General features: G+C 41.0%; 1 protein-coding gene across 3 annotated transcripts in view; it reads left to right on the forward strand.

Annotated features, from left to right (window-relative positions):
- ece2a (endothelin converting enzyme 2a) overlaps window positions 1–22,883 on the forward strand; it is an 81,324-nt gene that overhangs the window by 23,263 nt on the left and 35,178 nt on the right. For all 3 annotated transcript variants that reach the window (XM_072364220.1, XM_072364221.1, XM_072364219.1), the window contains one exon: window positions 17,062–17,345. In XM_072364220.1, the coding sequence (XP_072220321.1) occupies window positions 17,062–17,345 (284 nt within the window). The remainder of the gene's footprint in view (window positions 1–17,061; window positions 17,346–22,883) is intronic.

The raw sequence follows: 22,883 nt of genomic DNA on the forward strand, positions 1-22,883 counted from the left end.
TCGCTGACCTGAAATGATGTAACTTCATTTTGGCAGCAGACTTCACCCTTGCCAAGTATTATTTTGCCCAGCCTTTGAGCAGTCCTTCTCTCAGTCTCTGCCTCCCACTCTTATCACTCAGGACAATTTCTTTTAGGTCATAATGTTGTTCCCAATGCATTTCCCGGCAACAGGTCAATATTATTGGGGTGAATAAGATTCAAGGGGTGGAGAGAAATTCGACATGACAGCAGAACATAATGAAAAAATATTGGCACCAGCATTCTGTGTTTTTCTTTGTTTTTCGGCTTTGAACATGTTTTAAGTGATATTATTCCGAACAATTTTTGAGTCTACCATCCATTTATTGTGTGGTTCCTTTAAATTGCACACCTTGCATTCATTCATTGATCTTTTATTTAATTGATCAACACAAGAAAACAAAACAAATGTAAAATGTGAACATTTTGTTTGGTTAGAAAAACAGTTGACATGTCAGAGCCTAATTGGTGAGATCAGGAAAATTTTCATACATTATTCACAGAATATGGGGTTTTTTGAGTGGTTTTAGTGCTGGTTTGGATCCAGAGTCCTGCTTTGATCTGGTTCTTACTGTTCAGCACCAAGTTTTTGCTTGGCCAGAGCAAAGAAGGAGGCTAGCAGTGCTCCAAGCAGAATTTTTGGGACCAATCACTGATTGTCAGAAGCAGGATTGACTGGTACAGATCATTGATCGCATTATGTTTTTGAATCCTTTTATCTATCATCTAAACATCATTCACTAATGTAGTATTTGTAACTACAATCTTTTCATTCAGGGAGGAGAAGTTATCATGATTTTGACAGCAACAGATTTATCATTAGGCAACGTGCGCATCATAACAATCTTTTAAACCACAGCAGCCTACTCTTGGTTATTGGAACAGACTGGAGCTTAGAAAATAGTCTTTGTTTTAATATAAGCAATAAGTGTTGACATATTTTATTTTATATTGACTGATAGCTAGCCAGACAGCATTTGGCCTTGGCAAATCATTCTTTGTCATATTCATGGTTTTTTGACAGCAAACAGAAAATGTTAAACTTTTGGACTACTAACTCTTTCGACTGCATTCAGCATTGCTTTTGTGTGTGTTTGCCTATAGATATTTTGTGTATGCGATGTGTATGTGCAATGATCTTTTCTGTCTTTCTTTTTTTATTACCGCTCACTGAGGACCGTGTAGGACAGGGGAGGCAGGGGCTGCTTACACACTGAAAAGGACTGGTTATTATAAAGTAAAGCTTTTTAATCCATGACTCACTCTTCTCTTTCATATCTTTACTCTCATCTGTGGCAGGGAAAATCCGGCTTGCATATTTTTTGTATTTGTGAGTCCAATCTGGGCGTCTTGTGTTTGTAATGGCACAAAGAGCTCAAATATAATGACGTGCAAGATGTTCACCAATTGAAGGAAAAGGATAAAACTACTTTAGTTGTGCTAGCAGTGTTGCTGCACTGATGGTCAGTTAGTACATTTGTCCACCATGCTGGTCCGGACTGAAATCTCTCAGCACCTAATGAATGCTTAGCTATAAGGTTTTGAAGCCAGGTCACCTGACATATACATCTTTTATTTAATTTGGTTTTATGTACGGTAATAAAGATAAAATAAAAACTATTTGAATATGTTTGCAAGCCAGATTTCCTTGCTGTGATTATGGTGACTTGAGTTAGCTAGTTTAAGTTGCCCAACAAATATTACTGACACAAAGTCTGTGTTCCGAACTGCCAAGCGTCTTATCAACAAATACAAGAAACTATATATTACTTTCTGCATACTGCTGTCAGTAGTATTGTGCAGTATGACCTCTTAAACAAATTTAAAGACTTCGATTTAACTGTAAGAAAATTAGAGGGGGAAAAAAAGCTGTTTTCAAGGTGCCCTCAATTAGTTTGTCTTTCATGTCTGAAAAATGACAAAAACAGAAAAAGTCTGAATTTGAGTAGCGGCATGGTTTTCAAGGCATAACAAAAAACCTGTTCAATAAAAACCACGAGGGCTGCAAAAACAAGTTTATGGCTGCTGCGATACCAACATGTGCTATATCTGTCACATGTAGGAGGTGGCGAGGAAAGAGGACCCAGGTGCTCACACAGCTTGAGAGCCAGGAGGTAAAATTAAATGAAAAAACATTTATATTAAACAAAAGGCGCAGCAAACCATTTCTAAAAAAAAAAAAAAAAAACTAGAAAACAAAACCAGAAAAAGCAGACCTGACGAGGAAAGCCAGGAATAATATAGAACTGAAAAAAAGGACAGCCGCGACAACCTGGAGAAAACAGAGGATCTGACAAGGACTGAACGAAAGCAGGAGTTTAGATACAGAGGAGGGTGATTGGAGAGTGAAGACAGCTGAGGGAAAATAACACGATAACAAGGGAGTGGAGCTGATGGCCGGACTGAAGAGAGACTGAGGAAGTAAGGAAGCGAACAGGACTGAGACGAGACAGAAAAAACACAGAAAGACACAGATCATGACAACATCCATGCTGAGAAGACAGTTTGACTTGGAAAAATAAAAAAATGACAAGCACAGGTGTTATCAAGAAATGAATTCTCCTCAGAATAAGTTCTTCTTTTGTGCATGTTGTACAACGACTCAGCATGCACAGGTGCAGGCATGGAACGCAGCCTTTTCAATACATTTGGACTTAACACCTTAAATTGACATAATATCATCATTGCGATATTCAACAGCCATATAAAAGGTTTCCTCCTCGTCTTCTTTCCAGATCAGTACAACAACTGGATTTGTGAGACAATGCAATGGTTTAATGTGAGCATGATGCAACTGTGTCAACACAGAATCTTAGTAAATTCAGACTAAGTAGGAACTGAGTAAAACAAGCTTTGTGCTGTGCAATGTGTATATTTATTAGGTGTTTGCATTTCCAGAGGAAACTCTATAAAATCACAGCTGAATGATTCCATTATTATTCCACTAAGAAGTTTTCCACTATGAATTTTTAAGAGTAGAGCGAACAAATTCACAACTATCAATTATAAAATGAACAATATCAACAACTCCTCCAAATGGATCTTTTTGTTTTTAACTTAAGACTTTACCTGTGGAAGCATCCAGCACCTGGGACTTAAGGAATTGCAACTATCTGTCCGTAGTAGTTACCATTTGTAGGTTGTATGGACTTATATGGATCCCGCATATCTCACTGTTGATCTCAAAGTTCAGCATGTTTCTCCATCAGAGACTCAAGTGAGACAAGAATATGCAAGCATTTTGTTGTTGAAAATATTCACCGAGCTCACCACTTCTCAGTGATGTCAAATCAAGACTCTCGGCTTTCATAATAGGGTCCTCCTTTAGTGCAAATACCAGAAAAGTAACAATCGCTATTTGCCTATAGTATCAGGGTTTGTGTAGTTCCATTGACGCCCATTTCTATGTTTGCTCCTTAGTTCACTGTTTGGCGTGGTTTTCTGCCCTCTCATCAACGCATTGTAAGTAAACAGATATCCCATAGCCTGAAAAACGCTGCTGGAAATGGTGCAACCCTGGTGTGACCTTCTCTTTGCTGTATGTGTGATACTGTGTGTGTCTCTGGCAGTTTGTTTGGTGGTGGTAACAGTTCAGTATCGGTGCCAGACTCAGCGCTTAGCCTGGCGCCGCCTTTTCCAACTGTGCGCTTGTGTGTGTGTGTTGTGTTTCAGGACCTGTGCTGGCTCTCTCATCAAGTATGCCGCTGGAGTCAACGCTGCAGTAGAGATGCCTAATAGAGAGAGCAGGAGAGGGAAGAGAGAGTTGGAGAAAGACTCTGAATACGTCATACCACCCGCTCTCTTCCAGCTTCTGCGCTCCCCTCTTCATTGTCGCACTTGCCAATTATGCCTTTTCACACTTATCTATCTCAGCCTGCTCTTCTTCCGCATCTCTTCCCTTTCAATATCTACCCCACCCACTAAATTCCACCGCTCTTATCCTCATTCATTGCCCCAGCCTTTCACATCTCTCGCTTTCTCATTTCCACCAAATTGAATGTCATTCATACCTCTCCCTCAATCCCCTGCAGCCTGGGAAAAAGCTGTTCAGGAGTTTCAGCAGTCCTCAACACACTGCAGGTTGCCTCTGAACATCACAGATACCGCCACAGTGACACTCACCCCTCTTCTTGGGGTTCCTGTTTCCGTGCCCATATAAGTACTTCCTCTGTGCCAAATGAGCGAGATCACAGTGTTGGTCTGACTTGAGCGTCTACGGTAAAAGATCACTTTTTTTTGGATGATGGGATTGTGTTTGTACTTTGGGAAGCCTGTTGTGAGATAATCGGCACACAACTATTGTTTCACACTCGCACTCGACTTCTCACGTCCTCCACTTCATCTTCCTTGCTTTTGTCATGGACGAAGAACACGCAGTCCCCGCCAAACGGGACAAGTGGTCATGATTCAGTGAGGACTGATTATTTACTGTGTTCCAATTTGTGCATCTCATATTGTACAATCAAAGCAGCAGTTACTTGCAACAGGCAAAATCACTTACCCAGCATCCATTATGCGCTGGTTGACTGCAAGAAATACGGACAGAAATCCCAGTGAATCACAAATGATAAATAACAGCTTCCTGATGCAGCATCAGACAAGCAGCTGGATGACTGGATCAATATGTGTGTCTATGTATTTGCATGATGGGGAGTAGCGTTGACGCATTGGCATATGGCATGTAGCAGCAGACCAGAGGAAGGGACAAAGCATGCTGCATTAATCACCATCTTCATCCACCAGCCTGTCACAGAGGCTGACTCACTCTTCATTAGCAACTTCGTCGCTGTCAGTTGCTCATTGAAGACCTGAAAGCAGGCTGAAAACCCCACTATCATGTTGGTACAAACTACAGGAACTATTTTGGAGCGAGCACGTTTTTTTTTTAATATTCTGCCTGTCGGATGAGGTTGACTCCTCATCATATATTAAAGCTTTTTTAATGTTGAATCATTAATTGTCAACACCTGTTTTAATACTGAGCCAGACAGCAAGCTTAGCCACTCATATATCTGGCACAGATGTTCATTGACTCTAAATGGATGACACTTAATGACTCAGCCTATGCAATCTTGGGCCATATAGAGGTAAGAGGTAATGCTTGTGCCATTTAATCCCTCTCACAGTATTTCTAGGCAGAGAGGCATATGCTGGTATTTTATTCGATTTGGGCTAAATGTTCCATTTTATTTCATTGCCACATGTGTGTCAAAAGCACTTTTACTTAAAGACTGTAATCAAATTTGAACCCTACCAGGTTTGCCTGCCCTGCTAAATAAGGCACATCTGTATGAATCACAAATAATTAAACACTAGGAATAACACCTCTTCCTGGTGTTGTGTATGCCACATAAATGAATGAGAAGCTGCATCAACATATCTTTAGGTGTGCACAGGAGATATCTCTTCATTTAAGATTGATGTGCCTTAGAGACTGTAATGATAAAAATGTAAAGGTAAATGTAAATGATAAAAAAAAAAAAGCAGTGACTAACAACTTTTTTTCTTGATTTTTAACTGGATCAAGGATCAGTCTAAACAAAGGAGCACCTCCACTCTTATCTAAACACATTGTAAAGTACACTGAGAAGCTCAGACTCATCTCTTGTTGCTTCTATGCACCCACAGTAACAGCAATCACAACTCTGTGTTGTGATTGTGAGTGACTGCTCCAGATTCCCTTGCTGAGTCATACTTAATGTGCCAGCAAGTACTGGACACTAATCTTGCTTTGTTCACATTGGTCTGGCAAAACACAAAATGTGGGTTTTTCATTGTGTTAAATAGTTTATGTCAATGTATGGTATGGATGTGGTGTGTGATTGATCATGTGAACTTTTGCATCTGCTGATATTCAAACAGTGGAAATATACTTAAAAAAAAAACAAAAAAAAACTTTAGTATAGAACCCTGGTGCCATATACCGCTCAGCTTTAATCAAAGAGACAAGTCTTTATATTGATTTACAATTACTCATTTAATTAGTGCTGATAGGCTCCATGTCTTTGCATTTAAGTCTTGCTATTAATCATGTGATCTTTTCAAACTCCTGACTGGCAGGTTGCTAAAGTTGACTCTGCTAAATAAAAGGCAGTCAGACGATGTTGCACACCTGGCGTCGCTTCGTGCCTCTGCTGCCTGACTTGGGTGACGAGCTAGCTGCTGAGTCTGCAGGTTAACTGTGTAAAGGAAGACAGCTGTTATGTAAAAAGTCTAAACAATCTTACCTTTATTAGTTACTTTACCATCTATGGGATAAAATCAAAGTACTTCAAAATACTGCTAAACAGATGCTTTGGTGTTGTGATTGTCCTCTCAGGGCAGCTTTATGGCCCCACCCCCCTGTTGTCATTGCAAATGTAAGATTATTAGCTTGCTTTACCTACAGTAGAAGTCAACAGGGCATCCGGGTCAAGCTGATATTAGAACGTCACTTGCTTGATCACAAGTCTGTGGTTTGAGTTGTGGTGGCCCTTTCAAACGGGTCCCTATATTCAAACGGTTTATGTTTATGTTTATGCATTTAGCAGACGCTTTTATCCAAAGCGACTTACAGGTAGGCAGACAGGGTAAGGGGGCCTTGCCTAAGGACCCCTACTGGAGGTAATAGTACCTTTCATGCAGCGGATTTGAACCCAGGTCACACACATGAAAGGTGGCACTCTTACCACTACACTATCCAGTCCCAAATGGTGACAGCTTCAGTGCTAAGTGCTACTTAGCTGTTGTTTTTTCAACTGTGTGTATATTTCACTGCAGTTTTCCCAGGTTGAAAATTTGCTTGAGGTGGTGGGTGGAGTGACCAACACTTACAGGTGTACACCAAGTGCCTCACATGCTGTGAGTTGAAACTTCTGTCCATCCGTTCAGTGTAGTAGTGTCGTTACAATAATCAATTACTTAAGACTCATGCAAACAAAAACTTATGCCGTATAATTTAGAGACTTTTTAATACCTTGAATCAGCGGCTGTCACCGGGTAACACATTTCTAGAAGCCCCCTTGATTTAGAGCCTGTTCTCAGATCAAGCTGTGACACGATGAAACTGCAGGGAGACATGCTATTTCCTCCTGCAGGAATCAATATGCTTTGTCAGCCATAAAGCTCCCACAGTGGACCGGGCCTCTTCTGTTGTACCTGATCCATACTGCATAATCACACCAAGGTCAAGCAAGAGAGCCATTTACATACAGACGCAGGCACCTTGAACTGACAAAACTTGCCTGCCAGCCGGGCAGAAAATTAACCAGTCAACTCAAGTTTGAGCCACTGTGTGTGTGTGTGTGTGTGTGTGTGTGTGTGTGTGTGTGTGTGTGTGTGTGTGTGTGTGTGTGTGTGTGTACTTATAAGCTTAATAATACCTGTACTTTCTCTGCTATTCCATTTTGTCACAGACGCAGTCTTGGTAGGTGGCTAATTGAAAATACCTATACTGCTGTTACTCTCTCTTTTTCTTCTCCACATAATGTCTGTGTGCACGTCTGTCTTTGTGTGTTTACGTGCTTGTGTCTTGTTCACAGCACGGGTCATTCACAAGCATAACCGACACATGTTTTGGAATAATTGAAATAGTACCTCAAACATTTAAGTTAAGACGTATTTTTGCAAAACAGTACGTCATTGTAGCATCTGTCTTGTGCTGGTTTTTCTCATGATAGATCTGAGGGATGTGTAGGAAGAAAAAGAAAAAACAACTGCTTCTGTCTAACTTTGCTGTAGTGCAGTATTTTTCTTTTTTTTTCTTTTCATTCACTGCACTAGTTTCCTCCTTCTAATGAACGTGTGTGTGTGTCATGTGCCCATCTCACCACAGGTAGGGTGAGATGGATTAATCACATCCTGTCAATCTGCTCTTTCACACACTTACACACTCAGTTTATTGCTGAATCATGACCTTTCTGCTGCGACAACACTGACTCACTGACAGATTAAAACAATGCTGCAGTACAGAGGGAGATGTACACACGCACACAAGCATGCACGCACACTGCATAATCACATAGGTCCATGCTAGTATGGCCTGATGGAAAAGTAAATATCAGTATCTCTGACTCAGCCTGGCTGAGTGGCTTTAATGAATGTCAAGGTGAGCGAGGAGGGAAGATGTTGACAGACGCAGTCGATAATACAACCATGCACGTACACACCAGACGAGCTCCTATGGTTCAGTTTTACTCGTACTGTATATAATACGACCTACAAAAGCTGTGACAATGTGGATTTTTCCACTGCAGTGGAAGTTTCTTTTTAAACTAATGGAGAGAGCTGGTGATCTTACTGTGTCATACAGTGATGGTGATTTTCCATGACAGGTGTGGCACAGTGAAAGGTGTCAGGGGAGATGTGTTGTATGTTTGGTTTATATTCAAACTGAGGTAAGACAAGCCATATATATAAAATCAGGTTAAACCCACCCCCTAGGTAAATACACTAGTATGTGTAATGCAGATGAATCCATCCAAGTCTTCAGGTTACAAACCTTATGGACAGATACTTGGACCACTTTTAAGGCCTGCTTTTGCATTTTGTACTGGTGGCCAATGAGTAAAATTGGTATTTATTTAGATTTTATTTATTTATTAAGAGCATACATGTATGCGAAAAAAGACAGAAAGTACAGAAATGAACCAAGTCTCTTAAATTGGTGCAAAAAGTCATCATGGTTTGTTCCTGCTTCTATAGCTGTAAATGATGATTATTCGTTCATTTCGTGACATTATCTGTGGAATTATTCTGACAAAAAAAAAAAAAATCATATCCCAAAGTAAGAAATGCAGCTGAGCATGCATGTCCACACCCAAAGGGAGAAACCAATCTAGTAAGATTACTGATGATTTGTTGCAGAACAGCACCGTGGTTCTCATTCAAAAACTTTTCCAATCCACAGCTTACTAGTTACCCACATCTTTTCCGTGATGATGAAAACACTGACTGATGGAATATCTTTTTTAGGCGTTGCGTTCATCCATCCAGAGGATATCCAGAGAGAGTAAGGTGTCACACATCTGTATTTGTCAATACCACAATGCGAAGTGTGAGCGTATTTAGACATGCTGTGTGGGGTGTTGATTGATGTAATTTTGTGTTGCCAATTCAGTGCAAAGAAAACTGCAAGTGATGGGGATATGGACACAATAGCTCTACGAATAGCTGACTGTCATCATATAATATCAGTCTGTTCACTTTATTGTATCATTATGTATAATTCCAAGGGAGGAGTGCTTACTGTTGTTTCTGGAAGTGTAACAGGCCACAGCATCATCCTGTACGAGGACCTGATGTGCTGTGATACATCTGACTCATACAGTGTGTTTGCCCCCACTGCTCCTTCATTTGCACAAAAAGGGCAGCTCAAATTGCATCATTTAGCCTCTGTACCGCACTGTCTGTCTTTGTTTCTCTTGTCTAACTCCTACTCCCACTTTTAGTCACCCTACTTGCCGCCATCTCGCCTACTTTGTCTGACGGCTGCACAGCTTTCACATTAGTGCTCCATCCATCGTTCCTCATCTCAAGAGTTTTACCACAGCACAAAAGGTGTTTCAGTGGCTGTTTGACCATGTTTAAGGGTTAAAGTGGGCTTTAAATGCACACTGTAGTGCCGCAGCTTCCACAGATGAGAATTCTTTTTTATGCAAAGCTTAAAATGTAATACACTCAGGCCTCTAGTTTTCCAAAAAAAAAAAAAAAAAAACGTGCAGCAAATGCTTGACTTATGTTATTGTTTAAGGCATAAATAGTAATATAAAGAGGGATGTGGGTGGCTTTCAATAACTGTTAGTTCTGGCATAAACAAGAAAAAATAAAGTGAGAAGCAATGGCTTTCTATCTTGTTGCAGTTTATTAAGTTTCCATTCCTGGTGCCTGTTGGTGTTTTGGATCGCAGAAAGGCTTTGGGCGCCATGCCACAACAGAGAGGCAGATTCATACTGTGGAGTCCTTCCAAAAGTCCTCCATCTCTCTCACATACACATGCACACACAGGCACACACTCCATCAAACAGCCACACTGTCACAGGCACACGCTTAATTATTCAGTCACTAATTATCTCTATACCCGGTTACATAACTGAGGTTGCTTTTGTAAGTGGAGAAAAGAAGAGACTTGTGGAGAACTTGCCGGAAGAGCTGAGCTTTTGAGAGAATTTCATCTGGCCACTGCACTGATGCAACTTTTCTGAAGCATCTGAAACGGCTAGAAAATCATTTCTCTGTAGAGTATTTGAATCTGATGCAGATGCAAAGAGAATATATAATATATGCACATATACAGAACCATACATCCAGCTATGTTTGTAAATATCCCTTCATCAGATTACATCAGTGCAAGCTGGTGATGTATGTTCACATACACAGAGAGTGACGTAAAAACACTGGGGACTTGGTGTACATCAAGCAGGGGGTTCACAGCACCATGGAGACGAGGCTGCTTAGTTAACCCAGTCGTGCATCTCTCTTTGTCTCCTCTCTCCTTCGCTCGTCTACTCCCTCCTTTTCTCTTCTGCCGTTTTTTAGTTAATGTTTTTTAGTTTTGTAAAACCTCTCATCCACTTTGCTGTCATAATTTCGGTGACAGAAAAACATGAATTGCATAAAAGCCAAGGCCTCCTTTGCTGGAAGCTTCGGCGCGGAGAAAGAAAGAGAGATGGTGCATTTAAGTTGACACAAACCTACAGTGTAACACAGCAGAGCTTTTTTAAAGATGGAGCCTATCCCATCTGGAAAGGAACCAACATTCTGACAAACTCCAGAAGTAAAACTCTAAACCTCAACTAAATTATGTGGCAACCTTTCCACACTTTGCAAAGCATTTTGCCTCTTTTGACAGCCATAAGGAGGACGCTTACGCACCCAGTCTCACCACACACTTAAGTAGAAACCATTTACTTTCACTGGAACGAAGCCCACGTTTCTCAGGATCAACAGCAACAAGCTCAGAGAGACTGATTGTATAAAATTACCACAGACAGCAAACGGATCAAGAGAGAATCCACCTTCCCTTGTGCATTACATAGCTACCTGGACAACCCAAAAAAATTGCCCTTGTTTCCTGGTGGTTCTTTTATATATTTTAGCATTCTTCACAATAAGGCAGACAGCGGAAAACATTGCCTTAGGACTGTCAGTCTGCCATGCAATTATGTCAAACTGGCCAATTACAAAGGGATTGGACTATATTTAACACTTTGCTGTAGTCACACACTTCAGCCCACTTTACCGCACGGACGCACAGTTAGCCGGATTTCAGGTGACAGAGATAGACTACAGGGAGGAGTTGTAACATCTGTCGAAGTGGTGTCTGGACAACAAACTAGTGCCTAGCACAACAAAAGAGATCACTGTTGATTTCAGGAGAAAACCTTCAAGAACTGCTTAGACCTTTACAAGGTAATTACAATAAGTTCAGAGACCCACTTTACACGGACACTACTCCACTCTAACCCTTCTGGCAGAAGTTAAAGAACAATCCACATCCTTAAACGCTTGCACAAACTGTTTCTAGTGCAGTTTTTTTCCAAGAGCTTTCCCTATTTGCACCTAATGGTTATACTTAATTAACCAAATAAAAGTGGACACTAACTTATGGGGAAATATAATGAGAGATAATTGGTTAGAAAAAGGTCCCATGTGACACTGTCTGATTTTATTATTGTCTCAGTGCACACACAAGCACCCTCCGCCCCAACACGTGCAGGCTTTTATGACCTCAAATAATCACGTGACAGTGTTTTGTTTTTTCTTTCTTTTTAAAAACAGCTAAAATAAGCTTTACATCTGTGTAAATAATGGAAAATTCCTCTCCGTTTCCATCTTTAATGTGGGGTAATACGAGTAATACAAGCTGTGACACCAAACATACACATCCATATAATTAATGTGCATGTGCACACACACACACACACAGACACACACACAGATGGAGTCACACACAAAAACAAACAGCCTTCCACATGGGAGCTTTCCATTTGTTGACATTTACAGCAGTAGCAGCTAAACTTAGTGTGATCATGGAGTTCAGCTTACTCTGGGCAAGCCCAAAGCTTGAGTGTGTGGGGGTGATGGAGCTCGGTGTTGTTGCTAAGTGTGCATGTGAAGATCACCTTTCCTCAGCATTGGCCACGGTCCCCGTCCTTAATGTGTCTAAACCAGTCTGGGATGTGAATGAATGCCCCACATGCTTCTGACATCATGGAGTTTCCACTGCTGCACTCGGCTCACCTGACCGATGGCAGCTTTGATATTTCAAACTGCTGGCTCACACGCAGGGGTTCCCCACCCACCACCCCTCTTGACCATAGATGGAGTCTCTAAAGTTGCTGTTTGTGGATGGTTGTCATCTTGAAGCTCAAAGGTCAATCCTCCAATGTATGAGTCAGAAGTCAAGGACGTGAACTGAATGAAATTTCTGCAAAAGAAACACACATATTATACGACATTGCTGCCGATAGATGGCACATAAGAATTTGACTCCATAATTTGGGTCATGAAATGCACGTGTTGCATTAATTGAGATGCAGATACCCTGCCATTGCAGATCTTAGACCAAAGACAAGTTTTGTCATCATTCAAGTAGAGTTCACATTTTTTTCATTTGTTTCAGAATTTCCGGAGGGGAGTTACAGTATGTACAAGTTCAGCCTCTCAGTTTGGTTTGGATATTGTACTTAGATAAAAACACTTGAATGTTGTGGAGCTATTTCCCCATGCTTGGTAAAACATCTGTGTATCAGCAGCAGCTGAGGGATCCAGGGTTATTCCTGTGGATTGCCTCAGAGGTTTCCTTTCCTGTGTTGTATCTCCTCAGCTGTTAGTCACATGTTAGGCTGTTTTTTTGAATATCAGACTTCATCAGGTCAGACACTCAACCCGATACCATTGTTGAACAGAGCATCGCTGAGTCTGCCATAGAGAACAGCCTGCATCTGTGGACGATATTCCTCTCTGCATTAAAAGCGAGGTTACTTCCTATCCTGATAAAATTTGTATATACTTGAATTTCCCGTGTTAATCGACAAAAAAAAGCAAAAGCAATAAAAAAAACTAACATGTGACATTCAGATGACTGATATTAATCTGTTTGTTTTGCCCGGTTTGTTATGAGTGGTATGAAACATTTTAAGACTGGGACTCAAATTTTCCATCACATGTTTACATAGCCAGCAGAAAGAGGTGATATGACACCTCTAACTTTAGTCTCCCCCTCTGCTGCTCTGAATAATCCAGCAAGGAGGCATTATGTGGTTGTTGGGAGCTTATGGTGGCTTGCCTTCAGTCTCCAAACTTCCACATACACACAAACTCACATGCAGCTAGTGTGTGCAGGTAGGTCGACGTGTTCGTGTGTAGGTCAGAGGCTGCGGGGGCCACCAGCTGATGTAACAGACCCAGAATAAAAGTTGTCTTCTCGATGACAGCCTTGCAACTATAATTGTCGCAACAACCCCCAGGAACAAGATGTCATGTGACACCCCTTCCTCCGAGCGAAGTACATGGAAAAAGATAGCGCACACACTCCCACACGCACTCGCACATCAGTGTGTCTACGGGGAAAACCCTTTGGAAACAATGTCTGGTGTGACTGGGGATTTGAGAGGGGTAGGGGCAGCGATTTAACCCAATGTGGTCAGCACCATATGTGGCCTGGAGACCGGGTTCTTATTTTTACCCCTAACTGAACAGGAGTTGGGAAATCGCTTTTCATGAGGGCTGAAGCCACAATATTTGCGCTGTCTCTTGCTGTTTTTAAAAGAAATGAGTTCTTCCACTAATTCCTTGTCTGTGAAGTTGCCTTCTCTTGATACAGTGTAGCTGCCAGTTGCTTTTGGCAGTTATCTGAAAGACACTGGTGAGTCTGTGTAATTCAACTCTTGACACATTTCCTCGCCATCCATAAAGAAAATGTTCTGCTATGTGTGTGTGACAAGCAGCGATGACATATTTTCAGTCCTTGTTTTGAAGCCAACTTCTCAGAGAGCTGGCACCACCTTCCACCCTCTGGTGTCCAGAACACACACGTGCACAAGCGCACGCTTACATTTGAATGCAGAAAAAAAAAGTTATCTATTTTCCGTATTGTGATTTCAAATATATTTGGACACAGTTCTTGTTTTAGCTGTTTACCAGAACAAATGCAGGCAAATGCAAACTTGTTGATTCACACAATCTGATGGAAAATAGGCCAAACGATCAACCCTTAAAAGAATGGAAAGCTGTGACGACATGGACATGCGTGGCTTCCCGTGGGACTGGGTCAGCAGGGTTCATCAAAGATGTGAATTAAAACAGAAGCAACAGGATGAATTCTGAGTTCTGCCAAGAAATTCTGTCTGCTCAGATTCAGCTAGATGCAGGAAATTTGACAGGACAGCACTTCACTGAACAGATGGACAAAACATACTGAGAAGGCAACCCAAGAGAAGTGGAAAATTCTGCAGTGGCCAGTCTGTCAGCTGATAGCATGCCTGAGCTACATGTCAATACAAGAAACATTAAAGGTGGAAACACTAACAAACAAAAACATCTGAGGACAGCCACGGCAAGGGTTCTATATTACAAAGCATCATAAATGCAAAAATCCATTTTTTTCATGACGACTAAAAGGGCGCTAGACTCTTGACAAATGAGTAAAACTGTGGCACTTCAAACACTTCTTACAGCTATAGTGATGCAGGGTGTATATCTTGTAGGAAAACAGGCAATAAAGTAGAACAAAAAATTCCAATTTTGATGTTGGTGAAAGGATATTTATATGCGAGAATCTGATATTTCTGATTAGACAAATGGAAAATGCAGCATAAACACAGCAATTTTGAAATGACTGAAAGGCGGCACGATGGTGTGTTTAGTTTGAACTCGTTAATTGGAGTTTTCGAGTTGTCAGTTGGAAAAATCAGCTTTAATGCCTCTCCAAAGTTGGATATCCCTACAGGTTTTCCATTTTGCAAATGGAACACAGTCAGCTTCAGTTCTGTCTTTCAAGGAAAATGGCAGGATGAGACTGCAGGGAAAACCCAGTGAATTTCCCACAGCAAAATTTCAGTGGGTGTGAAATGGTGAGAGTGTGATGTTGAACATAAACTTCGCCCCTCTTTTTCAATCCTAGATCTAATACCGTCAAGATGGTCATTGCCTGCAAAGGATACTTGTGAAAGTATTGAAAAATGAAAATCATTATGTTTATTACACCCTGCCTGTTGCCCGATGACACATTTCTACTTAGTATTGTGGCGTACACAATGGAAATGGTGTCGTCTAAATATTTCCAGATCTTTCTGTATCTTTGGCTACAGTTTCTATTCTTGTCACGTTCTTTCCATCTTTATCCATGTCTTTCTCACATATTCTGCCTTTTAGTCGTGTACAGATGTAACGGCATTGTACCTTAGATTGTACAACAGCAGCTTTCCACATGTTCAGCGCCGCAGGCAAGCACATGCAAATCTAAACAGGTTACAGACATGTTGTTCGGTGTGAGACTGAAAATGGAATCATTCTTCGACACATTTGGGAAGCCGTTGCTGGCTTGTAATTAGTTGAAGCAGTAAGGTGATAACAAGCGGCAGCCACACATTTGCAACTGAGGTGTCGGTACCGTCGTGCTGCTGGAAGTCACAGCCACACCCATCACACTCGCTCACATGTTCCCAGGCAGATGCTCTTAAATACAGATGCGTGTATACACATTTTAAAAAGTACAAGGAAATTTTACTGTCTTGACAGCCGCCTCACACAACCTTTTTACTGAGACAGAACATGAGCTTCAGTAGAGTTTATATGTCCCCCATAAGTCTTCCTCCTACTCTTTTCTTTTCCTCTTTGTCTTTGCCTACCTTCTCCACCCACTCCTCCTCCTCCTCCATCGACACTATCTGAGTCATATGATCCGAAAGGTGAGATGCTGCATTCAGCTGGTTATTTTCATCTTGTCTTGCTACATGTGAGGCTCTGTTCGCTTTTCTTTTGTCATTGTGTTGTTCCCCTCTCAGATCTGTCATATCTATCTGTCAGCCAGCAGCTGGCAACAAGTTCAAACACTGATGACTTTTTTTTTTCAAGTATGGCATCATGTTAGGAAAAGCTGCACTACCTGTGCAAACTTAGTGTGTAGAGTGTAAGGTTTTGGTCCATATAACACTTTGCAGTGCTTTGTTCAATTTGCACAGTCCAAATAGAAATAAATGAACAGTGGGCGTAAAAATGACATTTTCCATTTTCTTCAGATCACTTTACCAGTGAGCAGCCGTCTCTCTGTGACATTTTCAATTTGTCAAGTCTGGGTTCTAGCTTTGGGATAAATTTTTCCACAGAAATACAAATATTACTCATTATTTTATTTGTCAACTGCTGTATTTAGCGCTTACTGTTGCACTTTACCAGTATTGCCCCACGTGAGGGTGTAGGAGGACACCACAGCCATTCATAGTCTCCCACAAAGCCTGCCACGCCTATATCGTACATATTTCACTACCCTTGCATAAACTTATCGACTACAGTACATTAGTTATACATTACTGTAGACAACATGAATGTTGTCCTTTGGTATTTATAAGCTGTATTTATCCATGTATGTTTATATATATTCCATTTAAGCTAAAAGGACTCATGCCTTCATGTGCTCTTTGAAAGAATGATCGACATTTATTAGTCACAGTTCTTCAGGAGGCTCTAATTACTGAGACATGAACATGTAAGCTAGTCAGAATTTGAATGTTGTTGCTTACTTTTGATGGCCTGTAACTGATTCTAGTCATTTAATGTAGGTCTACCCTCAGGTGGTAGATGTATATTCTTATAGATAAGAAAGGACTTCCTTAGCATGATCTACAATATTTCTTTTCTGTTCTTGTAGGAGTCACTTGATGTTTAGTCAAGTTATGCTGGAGTAATCACGTTATATTTTTATTAGCCGACCACATCTTCTTACCAATTCATCCTCTTAGTTTAATCATCTTCCCCTCCTCAGTTTGACCCCCTCTCCTCTGCACCATAGGGGGCTGCCCTTTTCATCTGGCAATGTCCTGTTTTATTTCTCTTCCCTCAGGTTGTGGAAACAGCAGCATGAGTGGTGACATGTACAACGCCGGCTACCACGCTATCACCAATATTGATTACTCTTCAGTGTGCATCAGTAATATGAGAGCCAGATACAGCGACTGTCCCAGCATGACCTGGCACCAGATGGACGTCCGCCAGCTCTCGTTCTCTGACGCATCATTTGATGTCATCCTAGAGAAGGCCACGCTGGATGCCATCATGGTGGAGGAGAAAACTCCTTGGGAGGTGTCCCCTGAAACCGCCTGTTTCATTCACCAAGCTCTGATGGAGGTATTGTTGAAGATTTTTGTGTAGAGTTTGATCACTTTTGGACTGAGATCTGTTTGCATGGAAGGTATTCTTGCTGAAATAAATTGTTCGACTTACTGTTGCTGTCGAAAAATCTGAAATCTCATAGCTTAACAGCCTAACCTTCAAATATTATTATCGTAGCAAATAACTCTCAGCTGTAGCAACTTTTTTAGGCAGCTTCAATGCTAAAATAAAATGTCTTTTATGGTTAGAAATCTTAGCTTTTGTCAATATCAGTTTTCTTGAAAAGTTATTATGTGGAAACATTCAACCTCCGTCTGTATTGTATCGGACCATGGTTCATGTTGTGATACTTTTGATGAATGAAAGAAGGAATTAGTTAATTTAATGAATGAAGCAGTACAACAGCCGGGGCGGGAGGTGGTTGGGGTGGATAATGGGCACGCACAGCTATTCTGACTGGAGGATAACGTACATATCATACCGACTGCTCAACATGTGCACCTACATTAGGTCAAATTCTCCTTAAAAGCAAACCGTAAAAACATATTCAAAAAGTGGAGTGTCTGGAGGGGCATCGTATTTGGCAGTTTTTCCATGACTCGGCTGCATGAAAAGAGAAGGCAGCTTTGTAGAGCCTTGAGTGTGTCCTGGAAACATCTTAGAACCCCAGTGAAAGACCTAATGTCATGCTTCGTTGTATGATGACATATCAGGTTTAAGATATAAGATTGAGGTCATTCTGGAGGATGCAATTTTCTCCTCTCTTATAGAGAGGCCTTACTAAAAGTGCTGGCTGCCATCCAAATAGCTTGCTACTTACTTCATTTCAACTGGCTACTTTATTGCATGCATGTAAATTATACGACCACTCACCTCCAGTTCAAAATAATGTTGTATCTTGTTGTAATAACATCCGCACAGGTTTCATATAAATGTGTATTCACACACTCAACTGAGAGGCTATGTCTTCTTTTAGATAGTCATACCTCTTTATGAATTAAGTATTTTCCGAGCACTGGACATGATGCTCACTGAACTGGAAACACAGCTCTACATTGCTGAAAAGGAGATGTTAGCTGTAGTAACTAATCAAACCCCAGAATCCAGTGCGGATGGCCTCAGTGTAGCTTCTTTAGTCCCCCAGCATGGTCCCAATCAGTGGGGAAAGCCGGCTGACGATTTCCCTCACTGGCTGACTCCTCCATGTCCTTTTTGAAAGCCCTGTATAAAGATTAGTGTAAAACACAAAGGTGGTTGCGTAACCCTGCATTTTTAAATCTGTTAATCCAGACAACAGTCTGAAGCCAACCTTAACCGAGGCCTGAGAACGATTAAGTATAGTTTAACAACTTCTTTCGAAATTAAAGTTATAGTAAACGTATTTTTGTGTGTGAGGTACAATACATAAGATGCATGAAAATATAATTTTCAGGACACAGAGTGAAATTTGTTTGCTGAAAGTCTCAAGATGGCTGATGCTCTTTCAGTGTTATCATGTCCTCCAGACACTGAGTAGTTGTTCCAGTGCTTTTCACTCATGCTCTACATCACAGTAGTGCCTTTTGAAAGACTGGAATGCATTTGAATTCTTCTATGGCCGCGGTACACAAAAAAACAAAAGGCCAAATGTATACACTGTGAATTACCTCCGTTTCACCTTTTAGTGCTGTACAAATAGAGAGTGATCTGAATGTCCACAGTAAGAGTTTATCTGCAAATTACTTTCTGACAGTGAAATCAGTAATAGTGGCACTTAACATTTCCACTCCACAGCCCATCACTTGACTGTCAGGATTCGAAGTGCTGTTGGCCGCAGCACTCACTGTGTCAGTGCAACAATGACAATGTTTTGGCCATTAGCCATGCTAGACCTTGACACGCAGAGACAAGAGAATACCATTATTAACTGAAGTAGGTAGATCAAGATTTCTGAATTGCAAAGAATTACTCAGGAGCCTCTCGCCACCACATTTGAAGCACAACTAAATGGGTCACAATCAAAAGTTTAGTTTGTAATTACAGGTTTCGGTTCGAGTTCAACACGCAGACTGAATATTAAATTACACTCGATGTGACAATGGAAAAGGTCGACATCTGAGCATGTGTATTTGAAATGCTGACATTTCTGAATATGCACAAATGTTGTAATGCTTTCAGCTGAAAATGACAAAAACCGTTAAGTTAAGGGAACCGTTAAGTCATTTCTGTAAATGTGGCATTGATGAGCTGCCTTCAAACAAATATTAAATGAAAGACCAGGGAATCGCACGTATTTTTAGTAGAACAGGAAAAATGCTTCTGATGTTGAAATCTGGCACTAAATTGTTGGTGAAATACTGTCAAGTCGGAGTCTCTTACCACAGCAATAATGTATTACATTATCATGTCAACAAAGCCGCCACTCTTAACCAGATGGGAAGACTGTAACTGTTTAGCCGTAAATTGTGCAGTAGCTGCTGGAATCATCTTTGACCTTGTTGAGTTGTGGCCGAATTGTGATCGGAAAAAACATTCAACGTACTTAAGTGATCTTGTAGGTTATCTTGTAGGTTGTTGTTACTTATGCTATTTGTATCGTCACCCAGGGACTCACCATCATGTCTCACCAGGTGAGTCTTCCATTTTGTTGTTCTAATTAATCAATGCTCCGCTGTGCAATTTCCATTCTTTCTTGTGAAGAAAGAAGGAATCTTTCTTGATTCATGTCCATGTATCAGTGTAATGACATCTTCAGCGTAAAAATCAGGTTAGATTCTTATCTGTCCATCTTTACATCTCTAATATCCATTTATCTTCTGTGTCATCAATGGAATCCATCATCCTTGAAGGACTGTGAGACAGGATAAATGTTGTCTTGCTCAAGTATTTTAAGGAACTTTTGACCGAATTAACTCCGGATTCACAATCGTGAACCCTACCAGAAACAAGCCTGACTCATGAATTATACAAAGGCATATACACTGCGATATATGGGCCGAGTTTTTAAGGACAGCATCTCACAATAGCAACACACACAAGTGCACAAAACGGAGACAGTGCCCTGGGTGTTTTCCTCTAACAGAAGGAAGTATCAAAGGAAGATCAGTCAGTGTGGTTGGTGGACAGATGGGAGGATTCGACTCTCCTTCAAAAGGAGTGAGGCTGAGTTCATATAGCAGCTCTGTTTGGACACCAGAAAAGTTACAGAGTCGGGTTTCTGCTCACTAGTCATCACCTGCTCTTCTTTTCTCACCTCTTGATTCTCACTTCATTTCCCCCTTCATTTATGCATTCACTTCTCTCACCTGCTCCATGCTCAAGGCTGTGTAGTGACGGTAATGTGTGACTGTGATCATGTTGTCTTTGTACCACACTTTGAGTGGTATGCATGTGTGTAATTGCTGGTGTATGTTTGTGTATGTGCACGCGTATTTATAATCACCTATAAGTCCATAGTCCTCTGCGCTACACCATGGCTTATACGGGTACAGCAGTCACGATTCCTGTTCGTGTGTGTGTGTGTGTGTGTGTGTGTTTTTGCAGAAATGTGGGAGGTCTGTTGGGAGCCTGTTTTCTTACAGAAAACATTCTCGCAAATTAGAAGAGGAGGGCAGATGGAAAGGGATGAGAAAGAAAGAAGAACAAGGAAAGAAAGAGGGAACAGTTTAGTAGAAGCAAGAAAATGGACTGGATGGCGGAGAGGGGGATAAGAAGGAAGGAGATCCCTGAAGGATCTTTTGTTGAAATCACAGACAAGAAAGAATGAATTGATGAAAAAGCAGAAAGAGGAGGGTGAGGAAAGTGCATGACAGCAAAGGAGAAAGAGAGTGGGAGAAGAGAGGGGAAGACAGAAACCAAGACTGACAGAAAGCTAATGAGCAGTGTGCCAGTATAAGACCGATGGGAGCAAGGTAGCAAAGGAAAGAGTCAAAGAGGAGGGGAGGAAGACAAGTGCAGCACAGTTTGGTATAAAACCTTCCCTGAGCCTGTTTCCTAACAATTAATTGTGCCGAAGACAAAAAAGTAGCAATCTACTAGCGAAAAATGACAAATGATACAATTTTATACTTATATCTTTATCTCACACAAGTATGGCAGTTATTTCTTGAGCATATCAAGGAGGGTTGAATACAAAAGTTTGGGCAAATTTCTCATTCTGGTGATCTTTGAAGATGCAAGAAGTGCGTAACTCCTTGAGTTTTACTGCAAAAACTTTAACTGTGGCATGTTCAAAAGTTTGGGCGTCCTTGTACCTGTGCCTGTAATGAGAATATCTGTCTAATGAAGCACAGCTCTCATTTGATTAACAATGTGATGAGAACTCTTGAATAAGGTGCACAGAGGTCCCTATACATCCACGATGGTATTTCTTTGAGGCTCCTGTGTTAGGCCTGCTGGAGCTGGCTGCTGAATTTTCTTTTTTAGTTTTTCCAACATAGTCAACAAGGAGCCTTTTTTTGTTGTTCGCTACTTTATCCTCAGCAGTGAGAACCCATATTACTTTCACACACTGCTCCACAAGTGCTTCTGAGTTGGGATTTTGTTCTCAATAGTGTCCGACAGTTTCCTATATTCTTGCCGAAAACAATATAACTATAAGTTTACTGATAAGACAACGGGGCATGCATAAGGTCAAGCTGATGGTGGAAGTTCGTTTCAGGTAGCTCTCTGCTGGATCACAGCTCAAAATAACTGCAATAGGTCAGCTGCACTCACTGAAACATTTTGAACTCAAACAGGTTTGTTCATTTGTAATTTTTCCCATGTTTGTATGAATTTTGAATGAAATTGAAACGCCTTCTGGACACATGGATATTCTCCAAGTCTTGCATTGGCATATTCCGCTCTTCCCAGCACAAGTGTCTCAGTCAGCAGCAGATCGAAGTGCAGTTTCCAGAGTTCTGTGTTATTTCAGGACAGCCCTTTAGTCTTTCTGCCTCTACCTCCAGTTTCATCTTTCAACTGTGGTTCAGATGAATATATTCTACCATCATACAGAAATGATCGATTGTCTATGGAAAGGCCTTCAGAGTAATCCACCACAACATGTAACTGCTTAATTTCCAGAAGGACAGCAAGTGATTACGTCAGCTGGAAACTTTCCATAGATAGAAATATATTACAGTTAGCAGTGCCTGTGTCAGGTGGCAAAAACAAGAACATTTATTTTAATGTGTATAATTGCCCCATGGGTTTACATGTTTCCCGGATACCTTTCACAGCGCTCTTGCTCAATATGTAATTTCAAAGATGTTTGCCCCTTTTATTACGATTGATTGATCTAAACTCAAAAAGCTGCTAAACGTTTAAGCAGATTCAGTCCGGGTGTTTTCCTTTCATGGAGTTATTATAAACTGCAAAGTCAAGATTTGTCATTGAAGATGGTCAGCTGATCACATCTGAATCGATGCTTAAACAAATTCTCTTGTGCTTCAGACTTTCAGCTAACTTTTAGCCACTAAAATGGGATGGGAGGGCAGGTTTTACAACCAACACAACACCGTACAACAAACGTAAAAACAAAGGTCTGTATGGTGTTGCGCACACACAAATACACACAAGTACAATCTCACC

The sequence above is a fragment of the Leuresthes tenuis genome, unplaced genomic scaffold (genome assembly GCF_036924035.1).
Source record: "Leuresthes tenuis unplaced genomic scaffold, fLeuTen1.0.hap1 SCAF_14, whole genome shotgun sequence".
In the NCBI taxonomy this organism is placed as follows: Eukaryota; Metazoa; Chordata; class Actinopteri; order Atheriniformes; family Atherinopsidae; genus Leuresthes; species Leuresthes tenuis.